This window comes from Monomorium pharaonis, chromosome 5, assembly GCF_013373865.1.
Source record: "Monomorium pharaonis isolate MP-MQ-018 chromosome 5, ASM1337386v2, whole genome shotgun sequence".
Taxonomy (NCBI): domain Eukaryota; kingdom Metazoa; phylum Arthropoda; class Insecta; order Hymenoptera; family Formicidae; genus Monomorium; species Monomorium pharaonis.
In genome coordinates this window covers 4,812,604-4,830,982 of record NC_050471.1, presented here as the reverse complement: position 1 = coordinate 4,830,982, position 18,379 = coordinate 4,812,604, and the positions used below count along the sequence as shown (strand labels likewise).

At 35.9% G+C, this 18,379-nt stretch overlaps 3 protein-coding genes and 1 long non-coding RNA gene across 10 annotated transcripts; 1 reads left to right on the top strand and 3 right to left on the bottom strand.

The window, feature by feature from the left end:
• Positions 1–253: 253 nt before the first annotated feature.
• LOC105829284 (PHD finger protein 20) lies at positions 254–8,589 on the bottom strand (the record flags this gene model as incomplete). 4 transcript variants are annotated; one of them, XM_036286750.1, is given in 12 exon segments in its annotated part: positions 254–385; positions 479–1,213; positions 1,447–1,458; positions 1,547–1,842; positions 1,920–2,034; positions 2,311–2,713; positions 3,017–3,102; positions 3,273–3,373; positions 4,379–4,405; positions 4,541–4,675; positions 5,235–5,751; positions 7,704–8,589. In XM_036286750.1, coding segments are annotated over 12 exon segments (2,983 nt in total), but the record flags the coding sequence as incomplete, so codon positions are not given.
• On the top strand, positions 3,380–16,179 carry LOC114254586. 3 transcript variants are annotated; one of them, XR_004963224.1, is made up of 2 exons: positions 3,380–3,606; positions 15,436–16,179. It is a non-coding gene; the product is annotated as an uncharacterized LOC114254586 (long non-coding RNA). The 3 variants fall into 3 exon arrangements; XR_004963222.1 differs by lacking the exon at positions 3,380–3,606 and adding an exon at positions 13,972–14,096; XR_004963223.1 differs by lacking the exon at positions 3,380–3,606 and adding an exon at positions 14,104–14,292.
• On the bottom strand, positions 8,729–13,728 carry LOC105829172 (E3 ubiquitin-protein ligase MARCHF8). Its single transcript, XM_012667842.3, has 6 exons — positions 13,209–13,728; positions 12,124–12,403; positions 11,355–11,446; positions 11,038–11,218; positions 10,653–10,918; positions 8,729–9,347 (listed from the first exon to the last, which is right to left on the bottom strand). The coding sequence occupies exons 2-6, from the start codon at positions 12,238–12,240 to the stop codon at positions 9,086–9,088; spliced, it is 918 nt and encodes a 305-aa protein (XP_012523296.1). The 5' UTR covers positions 12,241–12,403; positions 13,209–13,728; the 3' UTR covers positions 8,729–9,085.
• On the bottom strand, positions 15,840–18,258 carry LOC105830398 (E3 ubiquitin-protein ligase RNF4). 2 transcript variants are annotated; one of them, XM_036286754.1, is made up of 3 exons: positions 17,657–18,009; positions 17,162–17,463; positions 15,840–17,088 (listed from the first exon to the last, which is right to left on the bottom strand). In XM_036286754.1, exons 1-3 carry the CDS (start codon positions 17,669–17,671, stop codon positions 16,782–16,784), a joined length of 624 nt encoding a protein of 207 aa, XP_036142647.1. In that variant the 5' UTR covers positions 17,672–18,009; the 3' UTR covers positions 15,840–16,781. The 2 variants fall into 2 exon arrangements, with proteins under 2 accessions (XP_036142647.1, XP_012525149.1); XM_012669695.3 differs by lacking the exon at positions 17,657–18,009 and adding an exon at positions 18,100–18,258 and having other exon boundaries at positions 15,843–17,088.
• Positions 18,259–18,379: the final 121 nt, after the last annotated feature.

Genomic DNA, 18,379 nt, shown 5'->3' with positions numbered 1-18,379 from the left:
AATAGTAAATCTTACATAACAAATTTTAAAGAATCTCATTGCATTTAAAGGGTGCAGTCGAATTTATGTTACAAATGCTTTGAACATTCTTTGATCAAGTCGTAAAATTTTTGGTTCTGATCAATCAAATGCTTCAAAGCATTTATAGCGTCAAATTGACTGTATCCATAATTGCATTAAATTAGAAAAAAAAGCGTATTTAAAATAAAACAATCGCCTTTCGTAAGACGTACGGCAAGACGCTCGCACTTACTATTTTGGCTATTTTCGTCGCTCTTGGAGTCGGATTTTCTACGACTATATCTATACATAAGTGCCGTAGGTCCTTCGACGTCCATAGCACTGTCATCTAGATCACCGAAATTATCGGTAAGATCTGACATACCTATCCAAAGGAATATTTAGTATTGTGTGTATTACTGTTTTCATAAATTAATGATGTAAAACTTGTTTTAGGATAAAATAAAAAAAAATTTACCATGTCGTTTCTTTGCTTTAGTTGGCAGATCCGCGTTATGTTCCGCGAGTTGCCTTCTTTTCTGATTTCTTACACGTTCACTGTGCGTAATTTCATCCAAAGATTTTGTCTTATCGGCTTTTTGTGTCTCCGACGTTGCGACCGGTCTTACAGGCAACAGCGTTTTAATGCCACCTTGCATCTTTTCCTCCTTCGCTTTCATATCAAATAATGTACCAGGAGACAGTGCACAGACGTTTTCCCTTTTCTTTTCAATATCATCGTCAATTTCCATACTGTGACTAGACATCGGTGACATTGTTTCAATTTTTATATCCTCCTTCTGCGAGTCATTACACTTTTCCAACTGATGCATTTCCTCCTCTTCTGGCATCGTCGGACCAGGTATTGACGGAGATGTCGGTTGCACAGTGTTCAACGTTGATTGTAATAAAGTAGACGGCGATTTTTCAGGAAGGGACTTCTTTTTTGCAGATTTATTTAGTTTCTCTAAGAATGTCGTCGACTTTTTAGGGATTATATCCTCTATGGATTCACCGATCGTTCTTGCATAAGCTAAGTCTTCAACTTTTGGAGTAGAGCCCAGAAACTTGGAATATTCTGGATGATAATGCTTGATATGCATCTGTAGCAAGTTTTCTTTTCGAAAATTTTTGTTACATCCTTCCTTAGGACATTTATAAGCACTGTCCTCCATTTCCACACGAAGGCTACCTCGAAGTCCGATAAAGACAGCTAGAAAGAATTAATTAATTATTATACGTGTAATCTGTATTGTATAATATGTATGTACATGTATTATATAATTATATCAATATATGTATTATAATAATTTAAAAAATTATTACATATAATCTTAATTTCAAAAATAAATATCAAGAATAAAAATCAATTTATTTTTAGGGAAACAATTCCTTTGCTTAAAATCTATTTAATTTTGTCAAAATACAATATCTACGAATACTTACAATAGATCATCTCTGGTGAATTAGTGGAATGTAAAAGACACATTGCAAAGATTAAAATGAGATGCGGATTAAAAAACATTGCGCATTATAAAAATCTTACCTCCATCCGTAGTAGATGTAGTAGGCGTCGAGGCGACAGGTGTTGTATCGATACCGTTTGTTACCGTGGTAAGTAATGTACTGTCAGGTGTGCAAGTTTTCGTTTTAGGTAATAAAGTCTTAATTTTCTTTGTAACTTCTGGCGTAACTTCCTGTTTCGCGCGATGCATGGAGTTTCGCTTTCTGTTTCGATGTATACAGAAGTCGAATCTTTCCGGGTCAAAGTCGTATTGTCCTTGATTCTCCATAAACACCCTGATGTCATTTCTGGATCTAAACTTCTTCCCAGTTTGCGTGCTTTTAAGAAAAATATATATGACAAAGAGTCTCCTGTTTAACAATCATTGCAAATAAAAATGTATTCTTTGTCTTACTGTATGAACAAGACGTCCCATTTTCCAGCAGACGTGCCAGCTTTTCTTTGCGTAAAGTGTTTTTGCCAATCAGGAGGTAATCTTTTGTCTTGTACTATTATAGATCGACGTGGTCCTAAAATATAAATTTCCATGTTACATTAAAATATCAAAATTGATCTACAATGCGTTCTTCCCTGTTTCTTAATTTTTGCTTCTTTCTGCAATATTTTATCAATACTATCTCTCCTAGAGTTAATTAATTTATATCTCGTCAATTTTGATAAAACAGTGCACAAAAAGGCAAAAAGACAATAAGCAAGAAACAAAGCAGAAAGTACATTATAGGTAAACTTTGTGACATGTTTATAAAACACAAAAATATTTTTATTGGAATAGCACAGTAACTCACCATCATTACCATCTACAATAAAAACTTCCTCTCCTTGTGGTTGTCCATTGATCCATTCGGGACCATAATTTTCTTCAGAATCTACAGAATCTACATTCTTGGGCACTTCCTTCTTGCTTTTCTTCGAATAAGATTTGATCTTTGCAGGAGATTCAAAACCTTTCAACAAATCTGTTCCTGGATCATAACAGGGATCGTATTGTGTACCGTCCATCTCAATCTTGTTCTCTGTAAAGCCTTCTCCACTCTCTTTGATGACAGTTTCCTCCTCCTTCTTTGGTGTTTTGTCAGCGTCTTGTTTCGTGCGTCTTCTCGAGTTAAACAGGTCTGTAACTCTGTGCTTCCGTTTCTTGTCTCTTCTTTCTTGTTTGCTACCAATATACCCGTCTACTTCATTTAATTGCTGTTCATGTAAAATAAAGAATTAATTTACAAATACTGTCAGTACAACGTTACGTAACGTAAATTTTCTACACAGTGCATACAAGAATTTCAATTAAAAAATTTCATATGTAACACTTTCCAAGTTTCTGTCACAGAATTAGTTTTTGCATTTTCATGGCTTATTGAAGGAATAATTAAAATATAATACAAGATGACACTAAATCTAATACAAAAGCACCATTTGACTCTACCATTTGGTTCAATTGAAATTTCTTTGAGTGACTTGGAAACAACAACATAACCTCAACCTGAGGATTCGTACCTTGGTTAGATTTGGGGTGATTTTGGTCATTTTTGACGATTTGACGATCTTTGCGTATCCATCATCAAACAGCACGTTATACCTGTCTGCGAAAAAAAATTTCACTTAGGACCTCTTCTGTGCTAGCAACGGGGCAGAAAAAACGTTATGTCCAACGGTCTCGTCTCAGAGAGAAACCAAACGTCAAATCTATGGGAACGCATTCTAGCCTTTTCCGTTCGTAGTTAAGAGGGTTAGGTTAGGTTAGATAGCTTACCATTTGTCAGGACAGCGCTCACTTTGGCTGGATATTTTTTGCCATCCGCCCACGTAGCGAGTATCCGCTCACCCACAGTAAATTCCCGAATCTTCGCTTCCCTGCGGGTGCGAAATCCTGGCATTATACACGCGGAACGGAGAGAATGCGAGCGAGCAAAAAATTCAATGTTCAACGAAACGAGGCAAAACTAAAGTGAAGGTTGGAGAGGGGGACAGGAAGGAAAAAATACGAATCTCGAGTCGTTGGGGTTTTTCATTTTTTTCCTCCCTCTCTTCGAGGAAAACTTCGGGATTCTATAATTTCCTAGATCTATGATGGTCAGCTCAATTGTGTGAGTATTGGTTAGATTTTCGTATGGATCCGAAAACAAACAGGCCCAAAAATTTTTTAATAAATAATTATATATATATATAAATTATAATATAAAATAATATTATAATTTATTATTATGATAGCACAATATATAAATGAATAAAAGTAACAAAATGCAACAGCAATTATACATGCTCATTCGTGTCAAGCAACAGTGTCAAGCAACAAGTGAGACACGAATGCAATGTGTAATTAATATCACATGTATTCAATAATGTAAAAAAAATTAGAAAGCTTTTTATATTAACCCATATTATCCACAATATAATTATATTATTTTTGCTTGTATAAAGTAAGGGAATCAAAGTTTATGTACATAATGAAAAGTAAACATTTTTATTTGTGTATTTTGTTGTTCAAAATGTTTGAACAATGAATTGATGTTTGCTATCATCCTTGCAAAATCTATGTAAAGTTTGCCAAGTTGGAATATTTTCTCCCAAATTAAGGTACAAAGTGTTTACTCAAATTTTATAAAAGAATTCCCTGATAATTATTCCCATAATTTCTAGAAATTTTTATTCCAAATTCCAGGTAAAATTGAGAGAATTTTTAAATGCAGTTTTGGGAGAAAGTTCTCCAACTTGACAACTCTTGAATCTATGTAATCAGGACAGGAGTTTTTGTGTTTAACTTTTGTTAATCGCAGCACATAAATGGACATGTAGAAACAATAAACTACTATCGCTAATATAAAGTTCTAAAACTACATTCGTCGAGTTTTCACTTACGGAGATAGCGGAATCCAAGCTTGTTCGCTTTAAGGAAAAAGAAAAAACAATATGGCTTAAGATCTTTAAGTCTTTAGAAAAATGTAGAATTTAAATATGAGTCCACATGAGTTATCGACACGTTATGACACTTTCAATGATTAAATTAGAGCACCAACTTACTTCTGTGGAGTTTGCAATACACGAAGCCTAGAGCTGTCCATTGGTATCCATTCGTCAAATCGCGAATTCCACTTGTCAAAGTGTATCAAAACTTCCCTCTCATCCCAATCTGCTTCTACCACTTTTGCAGAATACCTGTATTAATATTATTATAATATTAATCAATATGTATTTATTTTGTCCAAATTTTTGATAATGCAACACTTTAGAGATGTGCGATTTATTCGATTTGGTTTTGAATCTGTAGAGGTGATTGTTCCAGTTTATTGGGAAGTTTTATCTGACAAGTATCTATTATCCACCTTTATTTATTTAGAAATATAGAGATAAACACTTTTTATCTGATAGGGTAAGTTTATCAGAAGTTAGAATAACTGGATCATAATTAATATTATTTTTCTTAAAATTATTAAAATTACCTATATGTATAAATTCAATCTAACGATAATGATGTTAATTAAAAGTTGCTTCAACAATTCGATTCAATTGGATTTGAATAAAATTTTATTGGTTCTGTTCGGATTCAAACAAAGAAATAAAATGTGAAAATTTGGTGTCAGAAAACCTTGATTCACACATCTCTACTTTTTAAATCCCCATCTTGTAAGACTGGAAGCACTTTTTGTATCGCACAATAACTTGTTTTTCTCTGACATATTTTTCTTATTGAAACTAGATTCGACGATATACTTGCCACTTCTCACTAAAGTCTTTCGCTTCCAACTTGGCACCAGGATAGAATTTCAAACCGCCACGATTCAGAACCTTTGGTTTTAACTCTTCCGATTTGTCGAATTCTTTGTTCTCGGTCAATTTTAATTCTTCCTTCACTATTAAATCTTTGACGTCACACTTCATCGCATCAGCTTCAGCTGGTTCGACGATACCAAGTTGCATCGCTACTGTGTTCACTTTATTATCCGAGTTTTCGATTAATTTGTCCTTCATAGATATCTTGCCCTCTTCTTTCGGATTTATCACACTTTTGTATTCATTATCCGCTACCTCCGAGTTATCAGGGAGGTTTAAGGAGTCTGCCGAGGATTCGGGTCTGGAGTGGCATATTTCACCACAACTGTCAGACTTGGGTGTTCTCGCTTCAGATAACAATGGCGAGGTGGAGTGTTCTAAATTCAGTATTTCTGAATTGATCAGGTCCAAATCTTCTTGAGCATAAGATGTAGAAGACTTCACTGACATAATAACAGGATCTGAAAAGGCAGAAGAATAAAATGGCAATTATGTTTACCCATTCTGAATGCTATAAAACCATATAGATACAATATTCAAGTAGAATTTTTATCTACACTCTATGCATGAGTAGAAAGAAATATAAACTAAGATAGAATGAAATGTAATAAATTTATCTTGGCTTAAAATAAAGTAAAAATTAATAAATTTATTTTAAGAAGTTGTATTCTTTCTAGAAAAAGTTTATATTTTCATAAGAATAACTGAATTTGAACATAAATTGATAAGAATGCATATCTTGAAAAATCAAGTATTTCTTTTTAATATTAATTTCTTTGATAAATTAAAAAATTTTTTTTAAGTATCGAAATCAATGTTTAATTTAACCTATAAATACTCGTACAACTTTTAAAACATGTTTTTTATTTCACTTTATAAGTAATTATAAATTGACGTTTAAAAAATTAAATAATAATTTTCAAATATTATCAATAAAATTCATACTTTTAAAAATATGAATAAGTCTGTTATGTGATATATTTAATTAATAAATTTATAATTTGCACCTAGATCAATTTTTTAATGCCTAGTGAATGCTTATAGATTAAGAAATTTGCTTTTTGAGAATTAAATTTCAGATAAATCAGAAAATTGTATTCTTTAGAAAATTTCAAATTTTTAAAAAATTCTTTTTTTTTTTTAATACACACGTTTGCTTAGGAAAGATTAATTCCAAGTTTGTCAAAGAATCTATTATAAATGTGTCATGCAGTTCTTTTTTATATACTTGTACACAATCAAATTTATATGTTAACAGTAAAAGCATAAAATTCAATATTTATATATTTACTTAAAAAACACATATAAGATTTTAAGAAACAAAAAAATAAAAATAAACACATTTATCATCAGCAAGCGTGCATACTTCATAAAGCACTTTAGTAAAGGCATTTTAATTGAATTGAGTCAATATATAGTTTACTTAATTGAAATAAAAGGACACAAAAGTAAAAGTATAGGTTATATAATCTTTAACATAACACATGGCATACAAAATTAAGCAATTTTTCAATTGTAGAAAATAAACGAATATTTAACAAACGAGTATTTGTTCGTATTTAACAAAATATGCTTTTAATTTATTGTAACACAACCAGCATCTCGAAGTGACTGTCATTCATTTGAACACTTGTCGATCTACATTAAAATAGCAACTAAATACAACTTGTCTCGATAAAAATACATTCTCTTTGACATTTCTATTTTGACTTTCAATGGTAAAATTAGCACATACGTAAGCCTCCTAAAGTGGATGTATACACGTTTACTGATTTCATGTTTTTTTTTTCCCCGGTAACACAGAGATCAAAGCAAAGTGCCTCGCCACGCAGCCAAGTGCCGGCTTGACGAGTCACCGCCGGCGAACTTTCGAACGTCGCGAAACACTCAATCTCGTTCTCTCTCGCGAGCGTCCGTCAGCGTTGGCGGTCGGTGTCGAGCAACAATGACACCGTCGAAAAACTCCCGGCATGTAGTCGCGAGAAAAAACGGGAGCTCGTGGAGCTCCACACCGGCATAACGCCGGCGCGACGTAACACGTTCCTCGGCGAGCTCGAAGCCTGGCGCTCCTATACGCATCGAACACGACGCATCGACACGCGATGAGGAGGGGAGGGGAGGAGAGAAGAGGAGGAAAAGAGAGGAGAAGGGAGGAGGACACGCTGGTGTGGAAGGCGAGGCAAGGCGAGGCGAAGGAAGAGAAGAGAAGAGAAGAGAAGAGAAGAGAAGGGAAGGGAAGGGAGGGAGGGAGGAGAGTGTGTGCGCGCGCGAGAGAGACACGAAACGGATGCGCGAGACGCAACTACGTTGCGTTTTACGCCCGACGTGCATTTCGCTCTCGCGGCACCAGGCGGACGGACGTCCGCCTCTCAATGCTCGGGGCCCGGTAATCTCGTTTCCCGCGACCACGTACCAGGATGATCGTCATAGTTCGCGAAGACGGTGGGCACGCTGCCCCGCTTGAGCAGGAGCTTGTGCGAGCCGCCCCGCGTGGGCTCGTAGTCGGCGCGTTTGAAATGCCTATGGCAGACGACCTGGCCTGGCGTCGGCTTGAAACACTCGTCGAAGCCGCCGCTGGCCAACCACCTGTCCCTCAGCGCGGCGTCCTTGGGGAACTTGTGCAGCGGTAGTCCTTTAGCGCGAGCCTCCCGCACGTCCGCCTTGCAGCTACGCACGCAACATTTGCGCGCCATTCCTATCACCCCCGCTGCCTCCGTCGCCTCCTCCGTAGTCGTCGTTACCGCCGCCGCCGCCGCCGCCGCAGCCGCGGCTGCCGCGGTTACGGCGGACGGTACCCTCCCCTCGGCACGCGAGCGCGGTATACGCCGCCGCTTCATTTACAGACCGCCCGGCGCTACATAGCGGCAGCGCTGCCACTAGCGGAGACCGGGAACGCGCGGTTTCCGCGTGCGGGACACTCGTCGTCGTTCGACACACACACACACGCACACTCTGCCTGCTTCGCACCGCGTGGATCGACCTCACCGCTTCGCGCGGGATACGCGTATCCCTCTCTTTCTCTCCCTCTCGCGCTTTCTCGCTTGTACGCGAATCGCGCGCTCCACTCGGACCGCCTGCCCCGCCGATGACACGACCGCGAGACGACCGGTACAACCAAACGTTTCGGCTACACGCGCGACACTGATCAACCGATCGATACGGCAGCATCGAGCAGTGTTGGAATCCTCGCCGACGTCGTCGTAGTCGCCGCGACTCGATCCAGTGGCGCTGCCGTCGCCGACAAGCGCGCGCGAATCATCACCGCACGTCTTTCTACTGTAAAAAAAAAAATATAAAACATCTCAAGCAGCATAATCATTGATTTTTTAAGTTGAAACAAGTCCAAGTTACAAAGTCAAGAAGAAAAAGAAATAATATATACTCGTTAAAAAAACTTAATTTAAATTCCCATCACAAAAGGCTGAAAAGGTCGTTTAAATATGGTAAAGTTTATTTAATAACATCACAGATACAATTAATTATGTACATAAGAAAGCGTCAGCATTCTCGGGCTGTACGCTTCCGTCTCTATCTCACTTGTCAACACTGTAAGCACTGAAGTACTAAGTTTTGGGGAGGAAAAAAAAAGGTGCTGCATAAGGGCGGATATTTGACGATTTCGGCAGGGATTATGTCGCTCCGAGTTACGAAATCGTATAGTCTAAAAATCATCCGGTTTCGTCTTCCGGGAACGCGCTTCTTCATCTCATGCAATCGAGAAATTTAGCTAATCACCAGACGCGCGCAACATCTTTGACGGCCATTCGTTTCCCGTCTTTCTCTCTCTCCGTAGTATTATAGATTGTCCTCCGACGAGGACAATTTGTCGAATACGTAAAGTTTCAGTTGAGCATCGTGCCTCTGCGGTGGCGCGGCAGCGTCGGGCTTCGCCATTTGCGAGGCACATGGAGGATCTATGGTGCGGGGTAACAGGGTGCGGTTGAGCTCGGCCATCGAGGCAGTTGGGTCCTTCAGGGGTAGGGTAACTTCTCTTAGAGAGTCCGTAGGTGAGGGAGGAAGCACCACTTTCTCGGGAGCATTTTGAATAAATATCACCCTGAAAGGCAGATAGGATTAGTTCAAGGGAAGAGTATATTCTCCCAATAAGCGTAACATCGTTATTATGTTTAATGACATGTGAATGTCATTAAACAAACCTAAGATGTGACATTCAACACTTTCGAATGTCACATCTTAGGTTTGTTCTTGGTAGCTGTACTGCTGTACTGGTGCAATAAGTTAGAATGAGAAAAAATATATTTGTCTCATTCTAACTTATTGCACCAGTGCAGCAGTGCAGCGACGAAGAACAGGCCTCTTATGTTGTATACAACATCAAAACAAACTTTGACTACGATTTCAAGGTAAAATGTTCGTAAAACATTTAGTTTGAAAAAAAGTATTAAATAATCTTTTTTAAATATTTATAGAATATTATTTTAAAACGTTCGAGAAACAAACACGAAATCAATATTTCAGATATTACTTTAAACATTTTATGCTTAAGCATATTATTTACACGAAGCGATTTTTATTCGTTTTTGAATAAGCGTCTTAATTCATCAGCGACTTCGCTGATGAAACATTTATTTTTTATTCGCTAGTGTCTACAATTTTAAAATAGCAGTGTCTAATAATCATTGCGACAAAGTTGAATACGTCCAACTTCACTGCTCTTGTCAAACAAATAGTACCAGCATAAAAAAAAAAACAAAAAAAAAATGCAATCATTTCAAATATTTAAACAAGTTTTCAGGGTACGGTTCCAGGGTATTTTCCGTGCAACGCATACCGCGTAACCAATTATAGGCGTTACGCAACATTTAGATCCTATCGTTCACGTGGAATATAAAACGGTAGCAGCGTATTACGTTTAACCAATGATATTACCCTTCTGTTGGAACATTTTATTCTATTCTATTAAGAGAATAGAAATATCATTAGTTAAACGCGATATGCTGCTGCTATTTTATGTTGCATGTGAATGATTTAAATGACGTAAAAATATCACGTAATAATTAGATCATACCACACTTATACCACACACACACACACACGCACGCACGCACGCACGCACGCACACATATATAAATTTAAAGTTTAACCTGAAATGGATTTAGACTTGTAGATATCTATTATTACTTTACAAAAGCTTTCATGACTTCAATATTGTCTATATCGTTAAGTGCCATACTCACACGCATAAAATTCCCGTAATAGAAAAAAAGCGCAGTTTTTTAAACAGGCGCAATCGAAAAATATCTTTGATTGATTACACGGAAAATACAAAGGAAAATACCGTATTCTTTTGCTTACAAAAGTGACGTAAGAAGAATGAAAAAATTTAAGCGGACGCGCCTACCTATTAAATGCTCGCCACTTTCTGCACAATGTAATGTACGCTTTGCATTGAATATACATAAAAACTAATCCGCCGGTAGAACCGATCACGACGACTATCAGCTTGGTCCAGAAAGACCAGTCGACGAATCCGCGTCGGGCCTCCTCCACGGAACGTTCCACGAGCACGTATAAAGACCATGCCACGCAGAGCGCGGCCACGGCGTGAAAAGCGACTGCGCACCATAATTTCCGCACCTCCAGCGCGGACATCTCGAGCTTCTCCCACTGCGAAAATATTATGTCTCATACTATACTTTGATATAACTATAGTACAGGATTCTCGGAAATAGAAATTTTTATTCGTGGAAGAAATTTCCCTGTGGAAATTCGCAATTTGCGCCTACCTCGCAAAACGGTTTTGTCTTGGCGTGCATGATGAATGTAAACTTGCATAATTCGCAGGCGCGCGTGTCCGAGGCTTTTATCCATTGCTGAAGGCAAGCTTGATGCACGTAACGCAAACTGCCGCTGCAGTAGCAAGGCGCTAATAAAGGGGCGCCTTCCTCACCCTCGCAGTGGCAGATCCTGTTAAAAAAATTATGTAAAACTTTAATTTAAAAAATAACGATTGTACAGGGTATTTATAATTATGTATTACAAATATACAATGTACATTATATATGATGACGATACATACGTGACATTACTAAGTTCATTTTACCTGCAAATATCATGGTTGGTCGAGGATAACGTACTCACAGATGAGTGGCAATCATCTGGTATAATAGTAACTACTGTCCCGTAAGCAAAATTCTGAAATAAGCATGTTTCCATGAGTCATAACAGGAAGAGATCATTATCAGAGTATATTTATCTTTCTATATAATTTGTCTATGTTCAAGTATTTTTCAGATAACATGTTATCGTGGATACATTATACATTAATAATTACCAAGGTGACATAAAATTACAATGTTTAAGAGTAAGATGTTCCATTTTAATAAACTACATTTTATTATCTTTACTATTTTTAGTATTGCTTCTGTAATTTGTTAATTGATTCGTTTTATTTTTTCAGTATAATGTTTGTACAGTATTTTTCATTAACTCCTTTAAATTTAAACTGCAAATTTTTCAGTCTATCTTGAATTTTCTTGACAAAAATATTGATCGTTATTTGTTATAATTTTTTCAACATTACACATTTCTTATTTAAATCCCAAATTAGAATTTTTATCTTACAGCCACAGAAATTAACTGAAAAAATATTATTTTTATGTTTTATTTTCTTTTCAAAAAATTCTTTTATTTCCAGTCGCATAAAAAAATTGTTCCAAATTAGGATTAAGTAAAATCAATATTTCTGGAAAACTCGACACAAAGTCTCTGCAGTTGTGAAAAGAAAAGATATAATCAAAGAAGCATTCTCGTTCCATCAAAAATCTAAGATAATAAAATAAAATATTAATTCTTAATATAAGAATGCTCACCTGCGGTATCCATTCCGATAGAGCTTCTCCACCGGCGGGACTTGTATTACTGGAAGGACCAATTGATAGGGGTGGTTGCCAATCAGGCGGATTAACATTGATCTGATGCACCGGCATTACTTTCCACCCTCGCCAAATATATTAATCACACAATTAAAATTCAATTAAATGTATCTTGGATACATGGCTATTCTGATATTTGGTAGGGTCTTGAGACACTGGTCACAGTATTATATGTTCATTTATATCTTTCAGCTTTTAACATCAAAATGTATATATCCTGAAATTAGATATACAAGTGTTATATTTATAAACAGATATATTAATAGTATATATAAAGTTATTTTATATGCTATATAAAACAGCATTTTATATTTAAATTTATACATATATATAAATATATATACATATATATATAAAACACTATATATATAAGTGCTATAACAAAATATCCAAGTGTAGAATTCTTTACATAATTATGTAATATCTATAATTCACTTGCAGTGGCAACTTTTACACACATACACACACATATGTACGCATACATACACACATGTATGTTTATATATTCAATTGCCAGTATGCTGCCAACCATATTTAAGCTATTAACACGTATTTAAGAATGAATAATTAACTTTTGGATTAAAACGAAACTTCTCGGCAAACATTCGGGCGGCAGTTTAGTAAATTAAAGGATAAAATTCGATTACAATCACGACCGTGTTGACGATATATACCCAGTGACATTTCGCGCAAGGTTAAATGCGGCAGATAATGAGGTTTTTTTTTTTCTTCACGAGGAAAACTTGGGTGGAAATCGGGTGTTGTTAAAAACGAGTCGCAAGATTGAAGGAGAGGAGAAATAACAAAGGTGACACACTGACGTGCGTCGCGCTGCGTCGCAAATCGCGAGTCCTCCTTGCGTTTTGCGCGAGCGGGCGCGCACAAAACACTCGTCGATATCGCGCTCGCTGAGCGCGCGACGGATTTTTCGGAGGCACCGTGGGTGGAAGGTGGAAGAGAGGAGACGAAAGAAAACAAAGCGCACACCGATACGTCACGCACATACATACATATATACATACATGCACGCTCCTGTCCGCTCCGTGGTCGCCTGTGTGTGTTGTGTGTATGCGTCCTCAGTGGAGTCTTCCGCGAGCGACGATTGAGTGAGACCGCCGGGCGGCGAAAATTATTCGCGGACCGTTTTAATATCGCTCGGCGGCGGCACGGGGAGGAGGTAGGAGTGGCAGAAAATGGGCACGGGCTGATTTTGACGCTTCGCCCTGAGTCAATGACACCACGACGAGACGACTCCGGTGTGTGTCTCTGTCTCCCCTGCGATTCCGCGTGTGCGCCCGCGCGCGCGCGCGCGCGCGCGAGATGTGTGTGTGATGTATGCCTGAACGGCAGGCGAGCGAGCGAGCGAAACAGAGCGAAGCGAAGCGGAGTCTAATCGCGGTGACACCGTCGCGGGCGCGGAGACGCACTGACAACACTCGCCGCAGCAGCTCGCAGAAGAGCAACAGAATCGAGCCGCGCCGTCCTCATCGCAGCAGGGCGCGCGAGAGAACACCCTTCCACCCGCACTCAGGCAGGCAGGCTGTGCGCGTATTCCGTCCTGTCCGTCTGCTATGCCGCCATGACGTGACGTAGGCGCGGCCTTGGACGCGCCCGGCCAATGCCGGCTGTCGTGAGCGCTGCCGGATAACGTCATGCCAATAGTAGCGCGGAATTTCGAATCCTCCTCTTTAGCTCTTTTAATTATCATTGCTAATTTTTTAGAAGGATTAGAAGTTGAAAATCTTCGGAGGAAAAAATACAAAGATCTATGATCTAAGATTTTTATCTTTCCCCCAAAATTCCTTGTGATAATAACGATCGATAAAACCTAACTTTGCGGGGGGGAAATCTCTTCAAATCCCTGATAATTCTGCGCGGGCCACTCGTCTTTTATCACCGATAAATGAAAAGTACGCCGAAATTTCCGATTACTCCGTCCATCCGGTCGCGATAATGTCTTGCTCTGGATACAGTTTATTTCGAATTAAGGAGCCTATTCAGCAAATTTCTTTACGTTTGCTATTTAGCGTAGATTTTCGAGCGAGTCCACGCACTTCTTAGCGCGCCCGGAGATTAGGAAAGACATCGAAAACATTATCGTAATAAGTACTTACCGCAAAAGATTTTATTTACAGAGTTTATTGTATTCGTTTCACTTGTTTCGTACATAATGTTCAAAGATTTTACAGATAATTAATGTAATCTAATCTAATCTGATACTACATATAAAGATGCAAAATGTGGAGATTTAAAATCAAGCTTATGTGTAAAAATTATGTTCTTCCTTATCCAATTATTACTGTTATTAAGTAAAGATATAGATATAAAAATATACACACCGCACATATATTTTTCAGAGTACAAATTAAGTTACAAACATGAATATTTTGTGGTTGATCAATTTTTGTTTATGATATGAAATTTCACAATTAAGAAAAATTAATTGGTATAATCAATTGAGAGAAATTGATTGGACACGAAAGTGTTGTGTACATGTTTATATGGATAATACCATTTTTTGCATTGCACTATAAAAGATATATATTTTTTTTTCTCATTTAAAGCAATTTAAAAAAATTTCTGAAAATACTGAAAAGTTTTCATGAACATATTTTTCAGCAATAATAGAACTTTTAAGTAAAATTAAAACAAATATCTATTTTAGTTTGGAGAAAAATAAAATATAGCACAACTTAATTGTGAAATTTCATAAACAAAAATTGATCAACCACAAAATATCTATGTTCGTAATTTAATTTATATATATATATATATATATATATATATATATATATATATATATATATATCTGTATGTGGTGTATGTATAATTTTTGAAACATTTATATTACATATTATATTATATATTATTACACGGAAAATCTGCAGTCTTCTTGATATCTAATAATTCTGATTTTAATCAAGTCAAATCTTAAATTATTTTTATATATGTATAATGTGGCATCTTGTATCATTTTTTCTTCTATATTGGTTACAGAAAACTATTTTAGCAGATCTGTACCCTATGACAGATTTTGTCAAATTCCTTGCCTTGTTTACCTCTTGGTAGAACGCGTGAAAATTGGTATCTTATTCCTTTGTTATTGTACTCTTAATTTTTACTTCAAAATTACTTCATACTGTCGATTCAATGTTTAAAATCATGAATTTTTCCTGTTTCTAAACTGAAATTGAAATAGCAAAAATTTATATGAATTATAAATGACAATTTAATGTTGTTTTGTTGCAGAGATTTTACTCAACATTTTCATAGTGATCGAGGATTCTTACGTGCTGAACAGAATTATATAACTTAGGAAATACCTAATAAATGTATCAATAACCAAATAATTAAAATAACTTACTTGGAATATTTATATTTGAAGATAATTGCACATGTGTCTGAACAGGTAAGTGGTTAACACGAGATAAGAATTTTTTAACACACAGTAATCCTACTGTAAACGGATTTTGCATGTAATACAGAACTTGTTACGATACAATAGAAATTGAAACTGAGGCAAATCTTGTAACTTTACTTACATAAAAATCCTATAATCAATCCACTAAAAAATGATATTACTATCTTGTACACCATATGTTTATACATTTTTGTTTCTTCTTTTTCGAAATGTCGAAGAAATTCACATTCGATGGGTTTCAAAAAAAATTTTATTTTAAACAGGATTATCTTGTTGCCTACATCCATGCAGAGAATGACAAGTTATTCTTCTATAGAGCTAATGGATACCTCAAGGTTACATGTTAGTATAAACAGTTAAATACATAAATATAATCACTCCTGTGTAAATAAGATATCTAAACATACATTAGAGTTTCATTCAAATTAATCAGGATAATTAAGATATGTCAATTCTAATTTTGTTTAAATTTATTATTTTATGATATAGGTGACTTGAAGTAGATAACATATCTATTATTTATTTTTAAAATGTATAGTTATAACTGTTCAAATTTCAATATTTGAAAATTCTTTGATTGAAGATTATTTGTATTTATCTCTCTCTCTCTCTCTCTCTCCCACACTCTGTATCTCTCTGCATGTGTATATGGATATGAAAATATTTTTGATTAATAAAAATTTTATTAGAATTTATTGTATATCTATATTTCAATTTAACCTGCCATATATCTAGTCAAATAATTTTTTTTTTCAACAAAAAATTAGAAGTTTAGTAATTTTTTACCTGTGTATGTATGTGCGTGTGTGTGTGTGTGTGTGTGTGTAATATAAATGTATTATAACGTTATTATAATTATTGTTGAATTGTCATTTTGAAAATGGAAATTTGCTTAAAATTTCAATGATCAAATAAGAGGAAGCTGTTTTTTCTAAACATTACAAATTTTATATCCAGAAATAAGTTTCAAAATAAGGTATAAATATAATTAATAGAACGTATATAAGATTCATTTGTTCTTAAATGACAAACATTATAAGAATACATTTCTCTGTGGCAAAATATAATTAATAATTTCAAATTCACAATTATTTTCAATTTATATACATAAATCATAAGTTAAAATATTGTAAAAAAATATAGAACAGCGCTCTTTTATGTTTGTTAATAACTATTAAAAATATAAACGAGTACAAGATTTTAACGTTATAGTTGATTTACAAGTCGGGCATTTTTTAGATGTATGAAAATTTGTTTGGAGACATTCTGTGCAAAACACATGTCCACAACGAGTAGTAAGCGGCTTTCTATCAGAAGACAGCGACTCAAAGCATATTGGGCATGTTAAAGGTACTGGTCCTTTATCATTAAATTCAACTGTATAAGTGGTTTTATTAGCTTCTTCGCCAGTATCATCAAGAGTAAAAACTTCATTCGAACTTGTAGCATAAGGCACTCTTTTCTCCTTTCTGGGGTTTTTCCTAAAAAGATATTTTTAACAGTAGAATAAATCCACTTTCCGTTAAAAAGTAAGTAAGTAAGATGTATACAAACATGTGAGTATCTTGTCTATGTGCGCTCCCAAAAACTATAGGAGATAAGGGTCTTCTATGGCGACGATCTGAACTACTGGTTACATTATGACTAGAAGATACATCCTCAGCATTTCTTGGATGTAATCTTGAAGATTGGGTTAAAGATCTTGGTGTTTCCTTAGTTAAATCAATAACGTCTATTACGGTAGGAGGTGAAATATGCACAACTGAATCATCCAATAATGATTCATGATCGACATCCAACAAGGAATCATCTGTGTCATCCATATCCATATATTCATATATTCTTAGGTGTATCATCTAAAATTTTGATAATATATAAAATTAAGTGTTTTCAGAAATCTATCTTCTTTAGAATAATTATCATAAAAAACAACATAAATTTTATTATATTTATAATTAAATATTTGATTATAATAAATTCTTTGCAATTGATATAAGCAGTGCAGCAAAAACAATTGTAATAAAAACTTTTGAAAAGTATTTCATTGACCTTGGCTTTTGACATCTTTACAGTCAACTAATTTGTCTCCTATTTCGCCTAAGTAGAGTTATAGTCCTTATTTATTAAACGAAAATAAAGTACGAAAAAATTAGTTAAGCTGTTTTAGAAAAATCTTGCAAATCGACGCATAGACAAACGAATGAATGGATGAACACGATAAAACTACGAAATAGTTCACAATATGCTACATCTACTTAATAATTATTACTATTATGAAGACACGTCGATTAAAGCTGTCTATGCTTTATAAAAAATGTAAAATATATTTTTCACATGTAAGTGTGAAAACGTGTGCAGGTTAGGTTGCAGAGATATGACGATACAAATTGTTTTATGCGCCCGTAATTCTCCGAAATCGCGACGATTTGACAAAAAAAAAACACACGCACGTCGTCAGCGGATAGATTGCGTATCAGGCACAAGACACATACCAGTTTATGTCAAAATTTTTGAGTTTCGTCTCCTCACGTTCTTCGATCAATATTTTTCAAACACTCGCAATCAGTTGTCTCCTTGCAATCGATAACAACCGGTGGTGCTTAATCAACGGTAGTCGTCGCGATGGTCGAGCGGGAATGAGCGGGAACAAAACTCAAAAATCCTCCATCATGTCTCAAATCATCGTCAGGACCAATCGAGCTCTTGCTTTTCTGGAAGTGCGAAGCAAACGCGCTCTATGCGCAGTCGGCAAAAAACCCGTCAAATATCTGG

Excerpts from the sequence above, each read along its gene's own strand:
- LOC105829172 (XM_012667842.3), bottom strand. The coding sequence starts at position 12,240 with ATGCCGGTGCATCAGATCAATGTTAATCCGCCTGATTGGCAACCACCC. Across the intron at positions 10,919-11,037 it reads AGACAAAACCGTTTTGCGAG|TGGGAGAAGCTCGAGATGTC; the intron begins GTAGGCGCAAAT and ends ATATTTTCGCAG. Across the intron at positions 9,348-10,652 it reads AAGTGGCGAGCATTTAATAG|GGTGATATTTATTCAAAATG; the intron begins GTAGGCGCGTCC and ends TCTGCCTTTCAG.
- LOC105830398 (XM_036286754.1), bottom strand. Across the intron at positions 17,089-17,161 it reads CATAGACAAGATACTCACAT|GAAAAACCCCAGAAAGGAGA; the intron begins GTTTGTATACAT and ends ATATCTTTTTAG.